This window comes from Electrona antarctica, assembly GCF_951216825.1.
Source record: "Electrona antarctica genome assembly, chromosome: 13".
Classification (NCBI taxonomy): Eukaryota; Metazoa; Chordata; class Actinopteri; order Myctophiformes; family Myctophidae; genus Electrona; species Electrona antarctica.
This window is the reverse complement of record NC_136794.1, coordinates 17,943,338-17,968,801: the sequence shown is the minus strand read 5'-3', so window position 1 is coordinate 17,968,801 and position 25,464 is coordinate 17,943,338. Positions and strand designations below refer to the sequence as shown.

The window sequence follows — 25,464 nt, the reverse complement described above, 5'->3', positions numbered from 1 at the left end:
TATTTTGCCAAAAAAGAAACGTGATATTTCTGCAAACTGAAAGGGGACATACATACGTTTACATACATACATTCATGAGACATACAGAGAAACATCCATTCTGGCTAAATGTGGCGGAACATGTACAGTATGGGGGAAATACAGACAAATTGTGTTTTATATGTCTGGCCCTTCTGTGCCACGCTATAAAAAAAAAAACATTACATCTGCCTAATGTTTTAGCACCACATTAACTTCAGTTGAAATATGAATGGCCTAAAAGATGGAGGTACAGGTTTTTTCATTCAACATTAAAGGTATAGGGTAAGTGATTTTATTTGGTTGAAATAAGTGCTAAATATAGCTCTATATTCTGATTGCTATAGACTAGTGTTTGTTCAGTAACAGGAGCTCCAGCTCCTTATTAAATAGAAAATGCATTTTCAGATCAGGATACCAATTTTATCCAATCAGGATAGAGAACTCAGACAGGATAGAATACAGATTAAACAGATACAAGTGTAATTGGAAGTGATGACACAAAGAAATGAGCAGGAAAAAATGGAACTGGAACACTATAAAAATGAAGCTGATATTGGTAGTTGGGTACTCTCTCCTGATTAGCTGAAATTGTGTCACCTATCTGAAAATGTATTTTCTGATTAAGAAAAAGCTGGAGACAGAGATACTCCTGTAAATATTATGCTAATATATCCACACACAAACACACTCAAATCAAAATGCATCCAAGGGGAAAATCCAATAAGATCAGTTCCAAAATATGATGCAATGTTTGACTGGAGGAGGTCATATTATGTACGATAGGCTACAAATAAGCATTTTACATTTTAAGTAGGGCTAGATTTACCACAGCCATGTTTGCATAAGATGTGCTTATCCACAGACCATGTTATGCTAGATCAAAAGAGGCACAAATTGGCTGTGTTGTAAATGAGTATTATCCGACCCCAGTATCTGGTCCAACCTTGTTGTACCCAACTGTCAGGGTCTTAGAGACACAGTTAATAACGCTGAACTAGTTCTGTTCCCTTTATACATATTTTAGGTGACTGACTGTAATCACAAACACAGTTTTATAAGTTAATGTTCAAATGTTCTTGGACGAGTTATAATTAAAGGATTGCAAATTTAGGCGTTACATTTAAATGAGATTTACAAGATTTAGATGACTTTTACCCAATTTGCAGTATTACAATGTGTACGATCAATCAATCAATTCATGGTCTGTCATAACAAGATTGCATAACGAGAAATGTTTTTGCACTTAATTGTTACTATCTTTAAATAAGCTAAAATAATTGATTTGGAGCATAACATGACAGCCTGCTGAACTGATGAGCAGCATAGTGATGTTCTCCAATCCCATGGTGAAAAGTGTGCACTCTGAATGACCAGGCAACTATTTTGTTTTGGCAGCCGCTTCAAACATGGTACCAGTATGAAAATGAATAGTATAAACAATGATATCAACAAACTATGTATATCCTCATGCGAGTGTGGAGAAAATAAACATTATGTGAAAGGAACATATATAATAGGGATGATTAGAAAGACAGACAGACAGACAGACAACCCCCATTGCACCCAAGTATGAATGATACAATTGAAAACAACCTGAGTCTTTATAAAGGGTTGAGAGAACTGTTCTTCCTATTAGACAAAAGGAAGTTTTAACAACCAGCCCAACATGGAGCAATAACATCGTTTTGCCGACTGATACAGCAACAGCATGGGAGAGAGAGCTCCCCATTTGTGCTTGAATTGTCCTGTGACAGGAAGACCTATCAGGTACTCATCTCCCTCCCTCCCCTCCCCCTGACCCCATTCTGTCATTTTCATTTTCCTTCTTTTCCACTCTCAGGTCTTTTATAAAGTGTCTCCATGCATTACACATTTAACAATGCATTAAAAATAGGCCAACATCAATCAGTCATTCAGCGGTGAAGTCAGAATCTACCAGTGGCACCAATCTAATGCTTTTCTCAAAGTCTGAATACTAAACAGAGCGCTATAAACACTCAAGTCACATGGAGGAAACATCAAATATGTAGGTACTAATAATACACCATGACCTATGCAAATGCCATAATAGTGTCAAATTCAGATTTGCTTGATTTTCCTAGGGCAGAGCTTTTTAAAATAACCAGAAACGGAACAGAAATGTTGTCTTTCAGGCAGACAGCGGAAACATGATGGGATTTAATTGTGCTGATGTGAGCCAGTTTTAACCTCATGCCCAAACAGTGATTTAAGAACTGTGCTACATGATATACACAGTAGTAGGTAAAACCTGATGTAATGGCTGGGACTGAGTCAAACCCTTGGGGCTACGAGTCACAGGAGGCTCACTCCCATGGTGTCTCATGCCAAAGCAGATGTTCAACTGACTGCAATCCTACAACAGACAGCACAGCGTGTTTCTATAGTACCATGGAAGTCTGGTGACGTCAATCAAATCTAGTGTGTGCCTGGGGATCACATTTTACACTATGTTTACGAATGCTTGTCTGATACCAGGGGCAACAGTGTAGAGAGAAATGTTGGTTATTTTACGACAACACAAATTGACCAACATCTTTCCTGTATACTCTATACAGTCTATAGAGTTCTGTAAAGCTCTGTGTAACGTTGTTTTGGCAAAGTGGTATACAAATAAATAAATATTATTATGAGTCCACACCAACACGATCAGGTGTTCTCGTGCTCAGGTAGGGGTGTGGAGGAGAGTTTAGGCCGGGGGTTTGACGTGGCTGTCTGTCTCCGAGGCTTGTTCCTGTACTTTGGACTTCAACACCGGCTGTGCGTCCTCGTGATTCAGCGCCTGGCGAGGTAGGCACCAACCGCAGAAACATGCCTGAAGGGCACACAAAGGCAATTGGTCATAGGACAGAAACACTAATCATCGTCCTCAAAAAAGAAAAAAAGAAAAAAGCAAGACTTAATTAGCTTACCACAGTCTAATAATCCCAGCAGATACACTGTCCTGCCGGCAGAGATTTATGAGGATATTCCTTGAATGCTGACCTACAGTGTAAGCCTTTATATTAAGACTGAATCATTGCCTGTGGGCACTCTCTCTCAGTCTAACCTCTTGGTTAGACTGTCTGGTGTCTAGTGTTTCACTTTTACTAATCACCTTAGGTCACCGCCTGCTGTAGTCTGGCCATTTTAACGCTGATTACTCTGGTTTGACCTTGAAGGCAAGGCACAGAACACTATGCCCAGAAAGGATTACTTGGTTTCCCCATCGTCTGTATCCACCCGCCTCTTCCAACCTGCCATCCCCATTTTGGGGATATCATTACAGCAGAGCATTTAAAAAAAAATCAAAAACCTTTCAAAAAATAGCAGATCTACAAGATCACACTGCATCACAACATGTCAGATCGTAACGCATTGTGAGCTTGTAGATTGTCTATTTTCATTATCTTCCGTACGACGAGTTTGTAGGGCTTAATTTGTTAAAAAAAAGTATTATAATTTAAAGTAATACGGTGAATGTATATAAATCAGTAGGCTACCTTTACTCAAGTACTTTACTTCGTTACTTATTTCCATTTTCTTTCCATTCCTACGCTAACCCTTTATACTCCAATACTCAATTATGGTACTTTTTGGTACTTTTTACTTCACTACAATTATTTGACAACTTTAGATACTTCGCAGATTTAGATTATCAATACAAAACATCCATTAGCTGATCAATTATAATCATTATACATCTTAATATGTTAAGCTACCCAGTATTGCATAAAATAATTATAAATCAGCCCAACCTTTACCAGATGCATTATTATTTACAATGCAATAATATTAATGGTGAAATGGGCCATTCTGCATAATGAGTACTTTTATGTTTGTACATTCTAATGCTAGTACAGTTTTGAATGCAGAACTTTTACTTGTATATCCAAATTGTGGTATTGCTACTAAGTAAAAACTAAAATCAAGCAAAGCAAATGGACAAAAGGATTACAGGAACAGGATGACATTTTTACCTTGAAACATCTTTTGAATTTTTTGCTGACGAGGTACAAAGCGATGGGGTTGATGCAGGAGTTGATGGATGCCATATTAATGCCAACATAGTCCAAAACAAGAAAGGTGCTACATGAGAGAAATGAGGTAAAGGGATGGATGAGTGTGAGTTCTACACAGGGACACTGGAACAGATACTGATCAACACCACAGGTACTGTTTTCCTCGAGCTTACCTGAGTAGCTGACACCTTTTTGGATCTTTCTCATCATATATGGTCGACTTCAACATTCTGCTCAGGTAAAGAGGCAGCCAGCAGACAGCAAACACAAGCACTAAGCTGAAGACGGTTCTTGCAACCTCTCGTCTCTAGTCAAAAAGGAAAGGATGTGATGAATATTTAAGTCATAATATAATCAGAAATACACAATGCAAGCCTGTATCAATTTGTTTGCAACTTTTGAGTGTATACAAAAGCATCCAAATGGACCACTGCCTATTTCGTTACATTTGCATACTCTCAGAGTTAAATAAAGACTCATCATTCCGAACCTGTTTGGTGTGGTCACTTAAGGTATTCTCTGTATTCCTCAGCATCTTCCTGGTCATCAGCGTATAGAAGATGGCTGTGAAAGCCAGCGGCATACAAAAGTAGAAGCCAAAGAGCCACCAGTCTTTCGCCGACTTATAAAACTGTCAATTAAACATTACAATCAACACTCTCATTTAGTTTTCTGCGCATAAACTTTGTTGACATCAGTAAAATTGCATATTGAAGTGTACTATGACATCATTGACAAGCTCAAGTAGTATGACAATCAATTGGATTTATTTGTTGTATTCGTTCACAACAGAGAACAAATTCAAACACTTGTGGATCTGTTTGTTCTATCCTGTTGTGTGAGGGTTGCATTACCTGCATGAACTGGGTTGTTTGCATCGGGTGAAGCAGGCAAATTCTCAGATGTTTGCCTTTATAGTCCATTGTAATCATATCAAAGCCCACCACTTCAGGCACGGCAAGCATGGTGGAAATAACCCATATCAAAGTTATTTCTATTGTAGTCCACGTGGAAACTCCAAAGCCTTTGATTCGGTTCCAGGATACAACAGCTCGATATCTGGAAAATCGATGGGGAAATTATATGGTTTACGGGACTTTTGTCCATAACAATGAAACATTTCCAGATTAAATAACATGTCAAGCACTGATACTAAATAAATCTTTCCATCTGATGAAATACAGATAGCATTGTTAGTTGTTACTTTTGGAGCACAGAATGGTATTGCTTATCAGTCCAAAAAAGAAAGAAAGAAGATATGCTCAGTGTTTAGGGAAATAAGATGTTCCTTTGACATTCCCCTTACCTGTCAACACTCAAGGCACATAAACTCAGCACTGTAATTCCCACAGAGGTTTTCTGTATGAAGGGGACCAGCTTGCACAATGCCACACCAAAGGGCCAGTCCTCTGCCATGAGCTGCATAGAAGGCAGGGGTACATTTGTAACTAACATTTTAAAACACACACACACACACACGCACGCACACACACGCACATGCACACGCACGCACGCACACAATTGATTCAAAAATTGCAGACAGACTGTACAATGAATAGAAAGAGGCAGCAGAAACAGGCAGTAGAGAAAATGGATAAGGTGACGTGACACATCATTTTCTCATTGTAATTAATTGCACACCTTGCAGCAAATAGCTTACCCTGTATGTGTTGATTGGAATGTCTATCACAATGTGTATCAGATCCCCTAAAGCAAGGCTTGCAATGAGTATGTTTGGGCCACTTCTCATGCATTTGTTTACATATATGATTTTCAGCAAGGCTGAATTCCCCACTATTCCTATGATTAACACTAACACGGATACAGTGGTGTTGATGTATTTGAAAGTGTCTCTGATTTTAGTTGGCTTAAAGCACATAGGAGGGAGCTGTGTTTTTGGCCTTGGCACTTGGGATGGATGATTGGAGGCATTGGATTTGTCCTCCTCCAGTATCGAAGGGCCCGAAGACGCCGTTCCAAAGAGTTCAATTACAGGGGATGGTTCTGAATGCTGATTTGTGCTGTCTGCACTGGCTGGAATAGTTCCCTGCAATTGCAGACAAAGGGCGAGAGCTACAATCCACATTGTTGATGGTTTCCCTCAAAAGGCCCTGGAACGTTTCTGCCGGCAGCTGGCTGAAAATGAGAATGAAAAATCATTACCACACAAAACCCGGCATCGGGATTTAGTACAAACTAATCAGGGTAGCGCTTAAGTTATTGATCACAACAAGAGGCATTGAGGCAACAATGTCAATCTGTAACAACGTTGATATAAAACACTGAATTATGCCCAACTTACCTTCAGATGTACGCAGTAAAAGAGTCTCTGTAATCTCCACAGAAGATGTTTAACACACAGAGCAAGTATGCGGCTGCTGTTATAACACAGCCGAGGGAAATGAGGATTTTATAGACTAAGGTGTCATTGTCAAGGTTAGTCATCAATCTGTCACTGCAATTACTCTCAATGATGCATCACCTTGAATGAGTGGATGTTGTTGAAGCTTAAGGGGGATTTATACATAGTTGCCGTGTTGCAACCTGAAATTAGCTGATGTACAAGCTCAAAACGTGCTGCACAGTGACACATTTTGAACTTGTAGATTGGCTATTTTCGCTGTGCGACATGATGCGCAACCAAGTCTATTAGCCAAGGATTAGATCATTGTATAGAGTAATGTACATGTTGCAGCAATACTCTTGCAATCTTCTTCTTTTTTTGCATCTAAAAAGTAAGCCTTTGCCTACTCCATATATTATAAAAGTGAAATTAGTATTATTTGTTTTGTAACCTAAGACAATAAAACCTACAAACCAATATCACCAATCTTAGTTTTACATCTTTTCGTATGTGGCATAATTGTCTGAGGATTACATTACACAGATCATTCATCCATCAACTACACGATTCACTGTAATGAGAATCTTCGTCCTTCGATCTTGTCTGACAATAATAATGGACATTGGGCATGATGGTTTTCAAGGGCACACGTCTTTTCTGTCCTGATGCAAAACTGCTGCCATGTAATTTGCTAGTGACATAGATGGAGAGCCCTACAGAAACAATAAAACAAACAGAAATGTGCACTGTTCATTGTTCTCTTGTGTAAGCTCGCCTAGCACAAGATGTGCTAGTCAGCATGTTCTTCCAGGGGGCTATGCTTTAGTTGTCATATCAAATTTCCAAAATGAGCCAGTTACAGTCAAACACAAAGGAATCTGCCTCTGCATTTTCAGAGAGCCCTCAAGAAGAGGACGTGTCCACTCATCAAATACTCAAGAACCCGCAGAGCCTGGAGGAACAGGAACATGTGACAACCAGAAAGATCCGACTGCAAATATTGAGCCTGACATGGATTCCAGTTTGTCTTTAGTTTTGACGTATTCATACCGCCGGCAAAAAAGATCACCTTGGTGAAGAACGTACTGGCAGCCATTCAACAGAACCGATTAAGAAAAATGAGTTAGCTGTGCTGGATCATAAAAATATGGGACAATTGCTCGAATGCAACAAAATTGACAGATTTTACTTTTCTCTGTCCAGAAAAGATGAGCAAGGCATTTCAGGACTCCTTGTACATGAATGAATTTCAAGTTGAAGATCTGAGATTACATCAGGTGGCATGTAGAGCAATAGGAAGAATGACAAAGAATATATTTTGGGCACAATACTATATATTGGCACAATAACATCTGTCCTCTTTAGTGCGATTGCAGCGGGCAGTGTGGTCTCACCTGTGCTCATTGAAGTTCATGCATTGGATCGATGAGTCATTACTTCAGTAAATGCTCATATCCAAACAGACTAGGTTTAGGTTTAGGTTTATTTATTTAGCATGTGGTACAAAAGATAGACAATACATATCAAACAACAAAAATGCAATGCAAGGAAAGGAAGAAGCCAGCTGGCTTATTTGGAATCCTTTCCTGTATGGTCAATTGATTTAAAACTGATTAAAAGTTCAATTAAGAACATGCATTGGACCGATGAGTCATTACTTCAGTGAATGCTCATATCCAAACAGACTAGGAGTGGGTGGAGCACAGCGGCTCTGTCGGCTGTCAAGGTACCGTATATGTCAGACGGTGTGTGCATAAAGGGGTCACTTTTTCTTTCCTTCTCTCTCCTCCTGTGACTCAAACATCTGTCAAACTCGTAATTATTTCCCTCACACACAGTTCAAAAGGAAATTGAAGGCTCTGAGTCTGTGCAGACAGACGTGATGGGCATGGTCACAGCGTGTGACTCTGCAGAGGTACAGGTAACCTATGGGACAATTGTGTGGTATAGCTATACAAGGATGGGACACAGATGGTGAAATTACACTAAAAAAGGAATAAGGTTTATCTTGTGTGGGTCCAGCTCGCCTCTTCTTGGTGTACAAGCTAGTCAAATGACGTCCCACTCTTGTTGAAAGGGACCTTTGACACGAACCAATTTCTCTATACTACCCATGGTGCCTGAAAATGACATTGATGGCCTATTTCATCATCTCACAATAATAGCAGCATGTGGCAGCCATAATAGCAGAGATGGGGAGGTGATTGTGAATCTGTTTTTGTTGAATTGCATGTTCCAGAGGTTGAGTCCAAATGGGATACACATCTTGTGTGATTACTGCTAGCAGCTTAGTAAGCGTGAACTATTGGAAAATAAATCCAACCTTCAGTCGGTGAGAGTGGATTGTTTTCCTCCAAAAAAAACTAAGAAACAACATTTATTATGGAACAATGGCTGCTCAGAGACAAAAAGGGTCATCGTCATTCATGCAAAGACGCTGGTGCAAAGAGTACATAGGGGGAGGTTCTCTCTCGAAAGGTTTTAAAAGACTGCTGAGATTTCCTCTTTAACTGAGCTCTTCTGCTGTCAGTGAGCTCAAATTGATAGAGTTTGTGCTGGGAGAGGAACAAAAATTGGCACAGAATGAGCTGAACAGAGGAAACGATGGGAATCCTAACCCGAACGAACCTAAAAGTACAAAGAGACGGCAGTTGTAAAAGAGCAAGCGGAGCAGAGGAGAGTGGGTCTAATTGATGTGCCCTTTTTAGCTCCAACTTTTGCAAACTTCTCCTGAAAGTCAGTCCTATACATTGAAAGGATAGTGTATCTCAGCTATGCCTCAGACTTGGCTATATGTAACTGCTTGTACATTTTGCATGTCACATCGGACCACTCGTCAGTCAAAATGTAATATCGCAATATGGAATGTTGGCACAAGAACTTGATTTTCCATCGATTTAGATTTCACCAATTTACAAATTAGCTTGAGAGAATTAATGCTGTAGACTCAGAGAGTGCAGAAAATTCCAACTTCAGGCTTTCTCTGAAGCCTTAATAGCATAAACAAAAAACTATAAATGATGAACGAGATATCGAAAATTTTAGCCTTGCATGCTTTCTCTGTCAAAATATCAATAAAATGATATTTTCCTCCAGCTGTTCAGATCAGATCAAAGCAGTCTCTTACAGGCGGTCAAGTTACCGGTAGTTACTTTATCAAAGATGAGCCTCACTTCCCTCACATGGATATCAAAGATACCATGATACCAGATATAGTCATGTTTCTATTTGAAAAGACAAATGGACAATATAAGGTGTTACAACATTCATGACATCTCCAATGTCCTCCTCACCTTTCTCAAACCACTCCTTAAAAATCACACTTGTGTGAAGTGACCAGTGCCTTTCATCACAATGATGACGTCTGACAGTGATGATGTCAACAACATGACTGACAGACAGACAGACAGACAGACAGACAGACAGACAGACAGACAGACAGACAGACAGACAGACAGACAGACAGACAGACAGACAGACAGACAGACAGACAGACAGACAGACAGACAGACAGACAGACAGACAGACAGACAGACAGACAGACAGACAGACAGACAGACAGACAGACAGACAGACAGACAGACAGACAGACAGACAGACAGACAGACAGACAGACAGACAGACAGACAGACAGACAGACAGACAGACAGACAGACAGACAGACAGACAGACAGACAGACAGACAGACAGACAGACAGACAGACAGACAGACAGACAGACAGACAGACAGACAGACAGACAGACAGACAGACAGACAGACAGACAGACAGACAGACAGACAGACAGACAGACAGACAGACAGACAGACAGACAGACAGACAGACAGACAGACAGACAGACAGACAGACAGACAGACAGACAGACAGACAGACAGACAGACAGACAGACAGACAGACAGACAGACAGACAGACAGACAGACAGACAGACAGACAGACAGACAGACAGACAGACAGACAGACAGACAGACAGACAGACAGACAGACAGACAGACAGACAGACAGACAGACAGACAGACAGACAGACAGACAGACAGACAGACAGACAGACAGACAGACAGACAGACAGACAGACAGACAGACAGACAGACAGACAGACAGACAGACAGACAGACAGACAGACAGACAGACAGACAGACAGACAGACAGACAGACAGACAGACAGACAGACAGACAGACAGACAGACAGACAGACAGACAGACAGACAGACAGACAGACAGACAGACAGACAGACAGACAGACAGACAGACAGACAGACAGACAGACAGACAGACAGACAGACAGACAGACAGACAGACAGACAGACAGACAGACAGACAGACAGACAGACAGACAGACAGACAGACAGACAGACAGACAGACAGACAGACAGACAGACAGACAGACAGACAGACAGACAGACACACACACACACACACACACACACACACACACACACACACACACACACACACACACACACACACACACACACACACACACACACACACACACACACACACACACACACACACACACACACACACACACACACACACACACACACACACACACACACACACACACACACACACACACACACACACACACACACACACACACACACACACACACACACACACACACACACACACACACACACACACACACACACACACACACACACACACACACACACACACACACACACACACACACACACACACACACACACACACACACACACACACACACACACACACACACACAGCTGTGCATTGGAGCGGCTGTATCGCTCAAAAATAAGGCTGTGTAGCAGAAGGTGGTGGAAAATGGATGAATGATGAGTCACACGCTCACTTCATGCCTCCCTGGGCGAACACATCGGTGTGTATCCCAGGTTCCAAACTCAGTAACACGTGTCCACACACACCATCAAAACTTCATATGTTAGGTTCAAAGCTCAAGATGAGTAGAAGTGGAACCTCTGTAAATTGAGCATGCAGTGATAATATAAATAGTTCTTTATTCAAAGCATGTATAGAACAATTAAAGCCTATGTGACACTGCCATACTACTGTCCTATTTTTGTGCTACTGTATAGCTTTATCAGAATTTCACACAAGATTGGGACGGATCGGTGCCTACAGTAACATTCCTCAATTGCAAGTAGAAGTGTGCTACAAATGGAATAGTGCCATTTGTGGACCACCGACTCAAACAAAAAAATGCATTTAGCAAAAAAAACGAGTTGTATAAACAGTTTATTGAAAATGTTTGCAGCACTATGGGAATCAAACTTCCTCACAACTTTCTGTTAAACTTTGACCGGGATCCATCAGGTCTCATAGGTCAAATGGGTTCGATCTCGGGCTCCCAAACAGTTAGTGTCAAAGGCCCCATTTACACTGGCAGACAAATCTAGCCTGAATCAGATCTGTGCCACATCAAGATTGAAATCCGATTGGTTTAAATGGTCACATGACTCATTTAGACAAATCAGATTCCAATCTGGATGTGGCTCAGATCTGATTCAGGCTGGATTTGGCTGCCAGTGTAAATGGGGCCAAAGTGTCCTTGAGCAAGTCACTGAACCCCTAATTGCTTCCAATGTGCAGGTTGGTGCCTTGTCTGGTTTCCTCCTCCATCGGTACCGTGTATGAATGTGTTGAATAGAGGAAGGGAGCGCTGCCGTGGTCCTTTGTTTGTTGAACTGAATACAGGTGCTCGTTGGCAAGGTTTAATCATGAAAATAAAGATGAGGATCCAAGGCCTTTATTGTAAGTTTTAAGACATGGCAAAGATCATTACACAAAAGGGAGATAATGCAGAGAGACATTCAATCAAAATTAGAGGGCCAGGGCCATACAGACAATAGCTGTCATCCTATGGTCTGGTTTGTGATTTAGAGAGAAGTTTTCCAAACTAAATTCTGCATGAGTTTCGTAGTTTTGTACATTTTATCTTCTGGAGGATGGTGTGGCATGGTATCTAGAGAGATACAGATACAGTATAAAGTTTCATGTTTTTTACTTATTCATGAAGCACAAGTTGAAGACCTCAAAGAGAATTTAATAAATTATGAAATGTCTTTGTTTTCTCTCCTCAGAGCTCTCCTAAAAACATGAAGTCTGAGATGGAGAGATCCCTAGAAGATAATGATGTGTTGGATTCACTCAGTAGTCCGTAAGGATCCCGCGCCCCTACAGTTTGCCAAGGAGTAACTAAAGTTAAAGAGACAAGGTGTGGGAAACAAATTTCCCCCCTCTAAAGAATACAGCTTTAAACTAGGTAGCACCAAGAGTCTACCTTTCAAACTTGATTCCATGACTTGATTATTCTTTGATCTGCAATCACGTCTTGGTGATTGAAGACATTACTTTTACATCCTAAAGTCATGCATGCAAATGCATTGTAGAAGTATGCCTAAATAAATAAATGAAGTTATCACAATGCAATGACAATGCTTTTAGATCACAAAGTGATCCGGCTTGGTCTAATAATATAATAGGTGTTGATTCAGAGTAAATAGTTGTGATTTGCTGTGAACACTGGCAGCTGTCAAAGAAAGGCCGAGAAAGGAGTTTGTCAGAGTGTCTTAACACGTAGGAGGTGTGAGCCACTTACCACTTAACACAATGAAAAGCTTGTGTTAAAGTATAATAAAGACCTAATACTGTGGCAATATTGATACATATGTCCATCCACCTGTCTGTTCACGCTTTGCTTCAAACAACATATCAAGTTTGAAGTCAGTCGGTCAGACGATAGTCATGACACCCACGTTACACTTACTTGTAACAATATTTCTACACTGTGGTAGTACAACCTTTACATAGACAAACGATCCGAGTACTTCTTCCATTACTGCCTGCTGAACATAGTACAGAACAAAACAAAACAAAACAAATACTAGAGCTGTATACACTAAGAACAGAGGGAAGGAACTTATATAATTAATAATAGGAACTTAAAACTGGCATTGTCATTAGGCCAGCTGGTGGAACCAAAATGAAATATCTTCAGGGAAAATAACACCACATGTTACAACCCGTCATAACATGTCACTTTGCAAAGCGCTGTGAGCTTTTAGATCTGCTATTTTCACTGAATGTTTACAATTTACAATTTAGGCATTTAGCAGACGCTCTTAATCCAGAGCGACTTACATTAAGCAAGAACAAAAGCATGGGAATACATCACATATATAAAAAACATTTATCAAGAAACATGCGTAAGCTAAGAACGTAGCTAGAACATATCTATATAATGACACTGTACATATAAACTATACATATATACTATACTATGCTGTACATATATACTATGAAGTGCTTATGACTACATACAATGCAATTATTGTGCTGTCTACATAAGATGCTATAAGTCTGTATCAAATGCTATCTAAGTCTAAAAAGTGCTGTCTAAGGGGGTAGGGTAAGTGCTATGGGCCATGGTGGAGAAAAGGTGGGTTTTCAGACTACAGTTCCTGTTGAGTCAGTAAGCGCATGACACAAAGTAGTCGTAAAAACACGAGAATTTGCCATCCTGCGTGTCACAGCAGCTACCCCTTTCCTTCCATTCATAGAGGGCATTGAACACATTCAATCTGCGGTACATGATAGCAATAGACTCCAGGTTACTTCAAAGGGGAACCTTTTGGACCCACTAATGGACTTGGTACCTTTAACTACCCTGGCCTTTCACTTAAAAAAAAGAATCAGGCTTATGTGAACATCCCAGACAGTTTTGAAGTTGCTCGATTCAGTATTTACATATTTGATATTCATTTTGCTGCCCCGTCCTTTTTAACCATGATAGATTCATGAAAACACCCATCCTTGGTTCTGGAGACTGATATCATTACTGTAATATGTGAGGTGCCCGTGTGTTTTTAACTACCTTTTTCATTCATTTGTGATAATTGTGTGGGATGTTCTTTTCATTAAAAAAAAAAGATATATCCTATTAAAAAAAAATGAAAAAGGTAATTAAAACAACACATGCACCAGAACCAAGGACGTGCGCTTTTGATGAATCTATCATGGTTAAAATGAAGTTTGAAGTTACAATAGGTTTGTATAGGAAGGGGGGGGGGGGGCAGCTAAAATGAATATAAAATATCTAGATACTGAATCGAGCAACTTAAAAACGGTCTTGGGTGTTCACTTAAGCCCGAGTAGATGATAAAATGACCAAACATTTTTTTTAAAGTGAAATATCCCTTTAATGAGGAAATAGAAAGGTAGGGTAAGTTGTATTGTTTTGTTAAATTAAGTGTTACATTGCTTTATATTGTAGTACTCATTGGTATAGGCCACTGACCAGGGTGTTTGTTCAGTAACAGGGGTCTCTCCATGCCTCCAGCTCTTGATTAAACAGAAAGGTCAGGATGCCAATTTGATCCAATCATGAGAGAGAACTCACACAGGCTACAGATTAAACAAGCGAATTTGGAAGTGGTGACACAAAGAAATTAGCAGACAAAATTGGAACTGGAACACTATCAAATTAAAGCAGATATTTTCTGTTTATTAAAGATCTAAGCCGAGATCGCTGCTACTGAACAAACTATAGCAATGATTACTATCACAAGGTCATAGGGCTTTAACCTTTCAACAAAAAACCTTTTTGTTTAAGCCGAAAAATATCCCCTTGAAGACGTGTTCCGAGACTAAATTGGGCCAATGCCCTGTTAATAATATTAGAAGTGCATCACACATCCACAATATATTTGCTCTGTTGCATTATGATTTTCTTTTAAACTTGATGCTTGTAGTATAATGCACTTATTGTCCTATATTCATCTATTTTTATTGTTCCTGTTTATTTGTGTTGGCTTTTATTTCTATTGTTAATTATTTTTGGTGTTTCCTAATCTTTTTTTAGAGCTGAAGGGCTAAAGAGGGAAAAATAGAGTCCGCAACACCGGTATGAAAAACTCAGCTCCACTGTTTATTGATTCAACGTTTCGATCACTAGGATCTTCTTGCTGCCCTTTAGGGCTAAAGGGCAGCTCTTGTGTAAGAATGGTGACTGGCTGCACTGCAACTTTCTCTCCTATTGTTATTGTTTGAGGTGGGTGGGTTTTTAAAACAATTGTCAAAGGTTGTGAGCTGGATACAGCTCACATAGCCTACATACAGGATTTAAATGTCTCAATATAAGAGCAGGGTGACCAAATACAACCACATAACCACCCCAACATACGTATACAGTACATTGTATTGTATTAAATAACATCTATCATACAGATTGGACAAAAATAACACTAAAACAAATAAACAGTAATAGGACCAGCTCTAATCTTAACAGGGATTTCATCGCAGTCTTGTTTTCTTTCTTTTTTGTTTTGTCTTTTTTTTACCAAGTATGGATATGCCCTACTTTTACAGTTGACCTGATTACTATCCTTTGATTGACTGTAGACTATGTGTTCTCTGATTTGCTGTTGATTTCTATAGAACATTTGTGTGTATTCTTTGTTCTTTTGCCCTGAGGAAAAGCACTGGTCAAAACATGATAAGCCATGACAACAACGTCTGGATACAGATTCAGTCATTTTTGGTTATCCCCAGTGTGCAGCAGGTATGCTACTGTTATTCATAGCTTTTCTTTCCTGTTTTCTAGCGAACACCTAGAACACTGTGGGCCCTATTGTTTCCCCCCCCCCCCTCTTTCTTTCTACCATGAAAACTCCCATTACATCTGCCAGACAGACAGCTTGTTAGACTTCACTATAAAGCAACACTGAACATGGTTTCATCCTTCTGCTCCACAGACAAGCAAAATATCACAACATTCTCCAGCCCCTGTCATGTTGCTCAATGTTTCATCCGTCAGCCGTCTTGCTGTCACAGTCGTCCTCATATTTGTTAGCGAAGGGCATGGTTAGTTAACGGCGCAAAAACCTTGACTGAGAAGGACCCATCAGCCAGCACCCCAGACAGATCTGTTGTGGATCAGTCTGTTATCAGGCCTGCAGTCCACCGTTAGTCTAAATCAGTGGTGCTCATTAATTTTCGTAGAGGAGCCACTTATGAGAAAAACCACTCAACCAGCCACAGAGACTGCAGATATTGGATTCTGTTTTTAATGGTCACTGTCAAGATATTTACAGACAGTGGTTGTGTTGCTAATAAAACATAGCAGTAGCACACGTTTTATCGTTAGGCCTACATTTCTTTTTATTATGAACTTCATACTAGTAGTGCTAATAAAGTGATCAATTTTACACTCACTTCATTGTCATTTTGTGTCTTCCAATTTCTCATTTTCCACATTACCATAATTTCCATTCCAGTAGTATATTGGTTATGCTCCATACAAACCTGAACTTAACTAAAGTTGAACATAGTATTCACTTATTACATTTATTAAATTCATACTTAATACTCAAAATTGTACACTTCAATCAGTTCCATTATTATCGCGCTGCCATAGGCCTACTGTGCCAAATCAAATCAAATGTGATTGGCAAATCAAAAATGTGGACCATAGAACAGATTTAAAATCCGACCCTAGGCATCTTGCCTTGTATGTCTCTATAGTCTCTTTTTCCCCACACACACACGCACACGCAAACGCACACGCGCGCGCCTGGGGTGACCAACCAACCAACACACACACTGACGGGAAATGCTAGATTCCATAGATGACTGACCTGCGGTCGCAATCATAGTTAGCTCTACATACACTTCAGCTCGTTTCTACTTTCATTGTGGAAAATGTTGCCTCTTTTAGTAAGAGTACAGATAAAATATCAGTCACCAGAACCAAATATCTAAATACTCAATCAAGCAACTTAAACACTGTCTGGGGTGTTCACAGAGTAGGCGTTAAAATGACCCAAACATGAAAGTGAAATATCCCTTTAAGTGGTTACTGGCCATACATTTTCAAGCAGCTTGCTTTAGATGGCTTCTTCAAGGCACAGGCCGGGGAAAAGGGGCACAGAAAGGGGCGTTCCCTCGTTGATATGCCTGTACCCCAGGAAAGGGGGCGTGGCTGTGGAAAGGGGCAAACCTGTAAAAAGGCTCTAATGTCGTTCTGTGGGTGTGGCAGTTTGATTGACAGCCTCAATTTGCAGAGTGTGGCCCCCTCTCAGCTACATCATAATAAATGTGCACCAAAAATTACAAATTTATTTATTTTTATCTGCTTTCATATTTTTTTATGTATATGATGTATTGCCATGTTTTTTGTTCTTGCTTAATGTAAGTAACTCTGTATTACTAGCGTCTGCTAAATGCCTAAATTGTGAATTGTAAATTGTAAATAGGGTTTAGATAAAAACTTTGATAGGTTTTGGGGAATTTTTCTTTAATCAAATTTATTTTCGAAAGTTGGAATAATGGAAATAGCTATAGATTGAGTCTACTGTCTGCAGCAGCATTTAGTCAAGACAGATACAATAAATTCATAATATAATGCACATTATTAAACAACACACAAAAAAAGGAAAAAAACAAACACCAGTTCACATGACAAAAGTAATTTCTTTCTGTCTCTCTTATGCTCAAGGACGGGTGTCAACTGTCAAGGTCCTCACAGCCAGCCTGGATACCAGCCTGACCTTGGTGAAGGTGAGGAACCTCCATGGACCGACCCAAGAATAGACAAGCTGGTTGAGCTCTTATGACAAGCAGCATGTTCTATCCCGAGCAACACAAGTAGCAGATACCACATGGGATGGTCCTGCAAGAGGACGAACGCAGTCGTGCCTGGAAAGGAAAGGTGTGTAAAGTTTCTTGTGTTGTCTTGTCTTATGTTGTATTGTACTTTGTATTTCTTTTCTGCCATGCCATGTTCTATTGCATGTCATTTAGGAACAAGGTACACAGTCTAGTCCTTCCAGGCTAGTCTGTGCCAACCGGTGCATGGAGGTCATCTGCGGCCAGCTCTGCAAGATCCCACACAGAAGGCTGCCGTGAAGAGGAGTTGCTACTACTCATCTTTTAATCAAGTAAAGTTATACTTATATAATACCCCATCTACAGCCTCACAATGCATTGCTATACACATTTCGGAAGCACAACACAAGCCTGATGAAGGTCTGAGTGACCGAAACGTATCAATAAAGGTTTTATTATTATTATTTGTATTTTATTATTTATTACTATTCAAGTTTTGATGCACCTGTACCCTTTCCGTAGGTGTGCAAAACACTCACACACAACCAAGGTTAACTCAAACTTTATAGTCAACTACGTGCTAAAAGCCTGAGTCATGGCTGAGATCTATTCAGCTAATCAGGAGAATTCTTTCCCAATACCAATGGTGAGAAATTAAATTATATTATATACTCGTATTGATGGTGGCATTGGACGTGAACACGTGCCTTCTCCTGACAGAGGCAGCAGTTCTGGAACAGGATGAACCTACACACACTGAAATGTCATTCAGGCATTCTTATTTAGTTAGCAGCATAGAGCGTACATGTTTTGGCACAAAGCCCTCTTCAGTGTTATTCTGTACAACCCTCCCCGTCCCCACCTCCCCCGTAGACCATCCTCTTTGAATAAAGAAACACCTTATCCCTTTTGTATTATTTTGAAAAACATTTTAAAATAGCTGATCTAGATCGGCTATTTTCACTATTTTAAAATATTTTTCAAAGGAAAATAAAAAATGCCTATACTGTTAGGCATAAGAGATAAGGGATAAGGCGGGATATGGCTAATGTTTGGATTATTTATCTGATTTATGTGTCCCGTTTCATTTCAGTCTCTACGGCATTGCTGTCATTTACAGACGTGTCTCCTGAGAGGAGATGACAACTACGAATTGTTACATTAAATGCATGTGAATTGAGCACAAACTAAGCTGCATGTCTGGCTGACAGCTCAGTGGATGTCTTCTCACCACCTCAACCCAGACAAGACCAAGTTTCTCTTCTTGCCAGGAAAGCCCCACGCCCACGGAGGATCTAACTATATATCCAAAGACAACGCCCCCATGACTTCAATTCCAACAGCCAAAAACCTTGGACAGCCAGCTCTCTTTCAAGGCACACATTGCAGCGGTCACTCGATCCTGTAGGTTAAAACTCTAGAAAATTCGAAGTTTCAGACTTCCTCACCCAGGAGTCAGCCCAGCCTCCAGACCTCAGTCATATCAAAACTTGACTACTGTAACTCGCCCTTACTGGCCTCCCAGCATGTGCATAAAATCCCCTCTAAATGATCAAGAATGCTGCAGCATGGTTGGTCTTCAACCAGCCAAAACATTCACATGTCTCACCCTTCTCTGCTCCCTTCAATGGCTCCCAGTTACTACCCTCAAGAGTACAAAACACTGATGTTGGCCTACAGAGCAACCAAAAGTATGGCACCACCATATTTCCAAAGCCTGATGCAACCCTACAGCCCCTTCCGCTCACTCAGATCAGCCAACACAGAGCTCCCAAATTGTGGAACAAACTCCCCATTGCAGTCAGAACAAACTACTTTGATCCTCAATACAGTACACCATAACTGTGTTGAATTATATGAACTCCAGTATGCCACTTTCACCAGCCAAGCCAATGACATCAGTAACCACATGTACCCTAGCGACCCTATTCTGGGCAGGTCATAGTAGACAAACATTCAGGAAAAACAGGAAAAATATTCAACAGAGAATGATGATGATGAAAAACAGAGGAATAAGTGGTTGGAGGGGGGGTCTGATTGATCTCGACAGACAGATGGGGATTTTGAAATGAAGCCAGACCTGCTAGACTAGAGTCACCCTGCCAGTGAGTCCTATACGGAAAGGACAAACTTGACATACATATGGCATCTGAGCATCACAAAATAGCCTGTCAGTGTCAGAAAAATGGCAGTGGGTAAAAAAAAAGAAAAAGATTTGATCAATAACGTGTTATGGCCCCTTGCTGATGATGTCTTTCATTTCAGGCAACACTGTCCCTGTAACTAATTGGATTATACTAATTAGACAGCAGAGTTGCACAGCCCCTAATAAAATAGAGTGATGAGGTTTGAGTGCTGTTATCGGGAGATACTGGCACTCATTAGCCTCTCAGCCTCTCGGTCAATCAAAATGTGACGTCAGAACTGAGTCTGTGGTATAATAGGCTATGGTATAAGTTATACAAAAACAACCAACAGCTGGCTTTGATATTTATCTCTGCCAAGCCGAAGGTTATGATATCCTCCGTGTTCGCGGGCCTGTCTGTCCACAACTAATCTCGCAAAATACTACACCGATCAGTGTCATATTTCCTGTGCACAGTTCCAGAAGGCCAAGGAACACAAATCGGTCAACGACAAAAGTTATTTTCGTGAATTTATAATCTCAGATCCACCGTCCCAATTTCAATGCTCCAATTACAATGCAATATATTATACATAGACTTGTCTTGTATAATATAACCCATGCATGTATAAAAAAAATATTTTTGTACTTATACTGTGTACACCAACATTGTTATTATGGTGGAGTAGTGTTGGTCTCGATGCCTTCCACAATCGATGCCTCAAGAAAATCTGACGAATCTTCTGGCCTGAGAGGATATCTAACGGAGAGCTACACCAGGTGACCAAGTGCAACAGCGTGCAACGCTGCAGATTTCAATGGCTGGGGCATGTGTTCAGGATGGCCCAGGGTCGTATCCCAAATGTCGCTCTAGTCTAGGATGAACTCCTGTAGGGAAAAGGAAGAAAGGTCGGCCTAAAACAACCTGGCGACGGCAGCCGAGCTGAAGGAGATGAACCTGACACGGGGCGAGGCACAACATGCAGCACAAGACAGGTCCCGATGGAGGAAGATCGTTAAGGCCTTATGTCCCACCTGGGATGAAGAGGATTAAGTAAGTAAGTAAGTGTTGGTCTCATTTGTGAAGTTTATAAAGCTCATTATGGCTGTCTCTTCCACATAGCGCCTAGCCTACTACAAATACCAACTACAAGAACGTATACCGTATCATTCCAGTTCTCAGAACGTTACACTAGTGACTCCCTGTCTGTCAAATACTGTAATACATTTCAAAATACTACGATTACTATTAAAGTATTAATACTGTGATTTATAAAGCACTGAATGGTCTTGGGCCAAAATACCATAAAATCACAATTCACATGCATGCATGCGATATATAGAGAATAAGTACGCTGATTATTAGGAGCGGAAGTGCACTAAAGCATTATGGGCATTGTAGGAATTCAGCAGTCCAGTCAAACTCTAGTCAAACACACAGACTTCACATTCTTTTTCTGGCCATAGGGTGCAAATTTCAAATTGTGCTACTGTTATCTACTACAATATTCTACTACAATATTATTAATATTGAGTGACTGCAGTTTCTTCCAGCAGTGAAATGCCCCTTTAAGTATTATTTTTGGGACATGCCTCCTGGTGGAGATTTGGGCTCCACTGATTGCACCTTTCTAGTTTCAGTAATGCAGTGATGTAAATAGGTTTTCAATTGAATGAGTCCCGGGATGCAGGGATGGTCTTTTAGATGAGTCCCAGGGACATTTTATGAGTCCCACTTCTACGACGTTAGGAGTCATATCTTTTTTTTTTTTTTTTTTACAAATTACAGCATTTAACTCCCATTTCAATTTATATGGTTATAATGTAGTTATATTCATGTAGAAAACAGAAGAAGAAATAATTATTTCTTTTTTTTACTCTACATGCAGAGGTCGTTGTTTTATTGCGTCCTACTATAAACTGCATTTTGGGATGCAAAATGCACCCTATTTTAATCTCAGGTAATGTATTTTTTTTCCCGTTGCCACTTTCAATTTGTAAGATAATTCACTTTTGATGTTGTTATTGTAGTGCCTGCAGGCCGAGATCAATCAAGCTCAGAAGGCCATGCCCAAGATAAGGATGGTGCAGTCCTAAAGTTCTCTTTTCACCTTGAACCTTTCACCCACACTGCATAAGTTGTCAATGATATGTGTTTGTACAGTACAAGTGTGTGTGTGTGTGTGTGTGTGTGTGTGTGTGTGTGTGTGTGTGTGTGTGTGTGTGGCGTGCATGCCTGCGTACGTGCAGCGTGCGTGCGCGTGTGTTTTCCAATCGTATTGTTCACTGATGCTGTATAGTTGCATCACAAACAGCCTATACAATTTGCTTTTCTATTCTTTATTCCAATCAGCCATAGCCCTAGGCTTAAGCTGCAGTCAGTGCAGGAAACAGACTATGAAGGGATCCACCAGAAGCCCACTAATGCTAGACAGCTCCAAGAAAAACATCTTATTGCATCTCTGTGGCAGCACATCACTGGCCAACTTGGGGATGTATCCAGTGGTTTCCTCGAAGGCCATGCGACTATAGTTTATTTTCCACTGCTGGCTAGTTAGAAACAAACATGAGTCGAGTAACGAGTTTAGCAATGTCTATTCAAATGAAAACTAGATAAAGTGCCCCTCTGGGCACAGGTCTCCACCAGGGCAGGTCAGGTTGTGGCCTCCTGGTGGCGCTATAATAGGCCAATGTGAAAAGGGTGCCATTTCTTATGGCCTTATGGCAATTGGATGATTTGAGGCATTTTGTTACAAAAATGTGTGTTTGCAAAAATACACCTGTTGGTGGCACTATAACAGGCCAATGTGAAAAGGGTGGGATATATTCCTCAGCCTAGTAGGAAAGTCTGTGAAAGATTTCACGTAAATTGCATGCTGCGTTCATGATTTGAGGCTTTTTGTTCAAAACGGATGGAATATGAAATATCAGACAGATCCGGCTTGAACACATGACTATAGAGATAGTGTGTAACGATTTGCGGGATTTTTGGACACACACACACACACACACACACACACACACACACACACACACACACACACACACACACACACACACACACACACACACACACACACACACACACACACACACACACACACACACACACACACACACACACACACACACACACACACACACACACACACACACACACACACACACACACACACACACACTATGCCTTCGGCCTGGTGGAGACAATGAACAACCCTTCCTAAGCCCACACCATGTTTTAGACTACACACTTTTGATCGAAATGTATTGTTTTTAGATTTTGACAATGCTGAGGTCTCAACAATGCTGAGAGCCCGCCTTTAACTTCCAAGGGCCCACATGTCCTAATATGATATATCCCTGATGATAAGTGACTATTCTCAAGTCTTGACAATACTATCAAATGGGTACCAGCATGAGTATCCTGATAGCCTCCATCTTTTTTATTTTTGAGTGGTGCCTCCGCTCTAATACGTGTCCCTATGTCTGTATGGATATTTTGTATGTCTAAGCACAGAAAGCTGCAACACGGTAACTCTGTAATTTCTCGACCGTTTGGACGCGGGCCGCAACCCTGGGCTTGTTCTTGGGGGTCTGGATGTTCCAGGGACCACCACGCGGTAACTGTCAGTTCTCGACCTTTCAGGATGCGGGGTGGGTTGCAGGAACCAGGCCACCCCTCCTGGGCACTTTCCTGGGGGTCTGGATGTTACAATGTATAGTTGCACATGCAGCTCACTTCACAAAGGTGTAATTTTCCTATATACAGGTTTAATGTTTGTTTTTAGTTCAATGTTTGTTTTAAAAACACCATTGACAATTAAAGGAAAATGTACGTCATCTTGTCCCTAACAAACATTAAATGCCATTAACAATAAAGAGAATTTAATGTTTGTTTTGTCACAGTTTGTTTTACATCACCATTACATCACCTAATCAAAGTCACTCAAACATGAGTTAGACTTTAATATATTAGCACCCCTCACTTCACACGGGTGTGATTTTTTTAACATCCTCCTCAGACTGTGGGTTCCGTGTGATACAGTAAACCAAGCCTGCCCCTCTACAAGGCTGTGAGACTGTGAGCTGTGAATGCTATTGATATTTGGCATGCTGTCACAGACCAGAGTTAATGTGCAAAGACCAAGCGTGAGCGAGCATATCAAAAGTAACACAGAATCCTGAAGATGAAAACTCTGAAGACGATGTCAATTCAATCAACAGTGAACAATTCTTGATAGGGTGTTCACGTTATTTTTCTTTTGTTGACCCAAACATGGGAAAAACAATTCTGATAAATATTTTCTCTCATGATCTCATCTGGTTTATTTCAAAACACTTTTGGCTAGTGGCTTAATCTACTATAGCCATATTGACTGGTGATGCAAAAAGTACATTTCAAGCCCTGTCAGGTTGTGCGATAACTCTTTGGAATGAGTTGGAAAACAAAGCTTGGAGAGTATTTGGATCTATTGGGATTCAATAATATTTCAAAGGGGATAACATATGTCACAGGAATTTAAATGTAAGGCACAATTAAGGCAACTAGGCAAGGTCACCCAGCCCATGACACCATAGCCAGTCACCCTGTCATTCAAAGCTCAAACTTCAACATCACCCACAAAATAACTTGCATGCATAACAAAATGCATACATTTACAGGTACCATACTTCAATCCATTTGCCAAAAACAGAGGCACACATACTGTACACTATAGTACAGTATCTGAATCATTATTATTACCCAGCGTTTGGGCCACAGACCCCTAGGCCCAGTACAACAGCACAATTTCCTTAATCACATTTGCAGGATATAGGCATCACGCATGGCAAGTGACAGGCAGCAGCACAGAAATAAATAGTGCCTACCTTTTTGTATGCAACATCTCGATAACAGGCCAATTCTCCTGTGCATTTTCCTCAGCTGGTGGACAGTAGGCCTACACATCAAGTTGAAATGGTGGACCCTATATCCACATTTGATTTGGGGTAGTCTCTCGAGACAGACTGTTGACTAACTGTTGACAAACAATCAAAAGAAAAGAGGGCGCTGTTTTTCCTTTATTTTTTTGACGACAGTTGTGATTCAGTCCTGCAATAACTACCTGGTGAAACAAACAAACGCCCACCCAACTAACTAGCATGTAAACTGCACTGCCAAATCTTCGAAATGAACCATCTACAGTACAGGTTCTACACAAAATCTAACTAGAGTTTGGCGTGGGCATAGCTTCTTCTTGTGCATATTGTGCCAGATTCAGGAAACAAAATTCGTGGTCACTGGTTTATGCATGATGTGGTAGGCAGCGTAATTACATTTTTGTCAGTTTTCGCTGTCAGTCATT

General features: G+C 40.6%; 1 protein-coding gene across 1 annotated transcript; it reads right to left on the bottom strand.

Moving 5' to 3' along the window:
- On the bottom strand, positions 1-25,464 carry LOC306935398 (endothelin receptor type B-like). Its single transcript, XM_079518429.1, has 8 exons — positions 24,989-25,464; positions 5,701-6,176; positions 5,347-5,459; positions 4,895-5,099; positions 4,531-4,671; positions 4,214-4,347; positions 3,999-4,107; positions 1-2,854 (listed from the first exon to the last, which is right to left on the bottom strand). The coding sequence occupies exons 2-8, from the start codon at positions 6,124-6,126 to the stop codon at positions 2,729-2,731; spliced, it is 1,254 nt and encodes a 417-aa protein (XP_079374555.1). The 5' UTR covers positions 6,127-6,176; positions 24,989-25,464; the 3' UTR covers positions 1-2,728.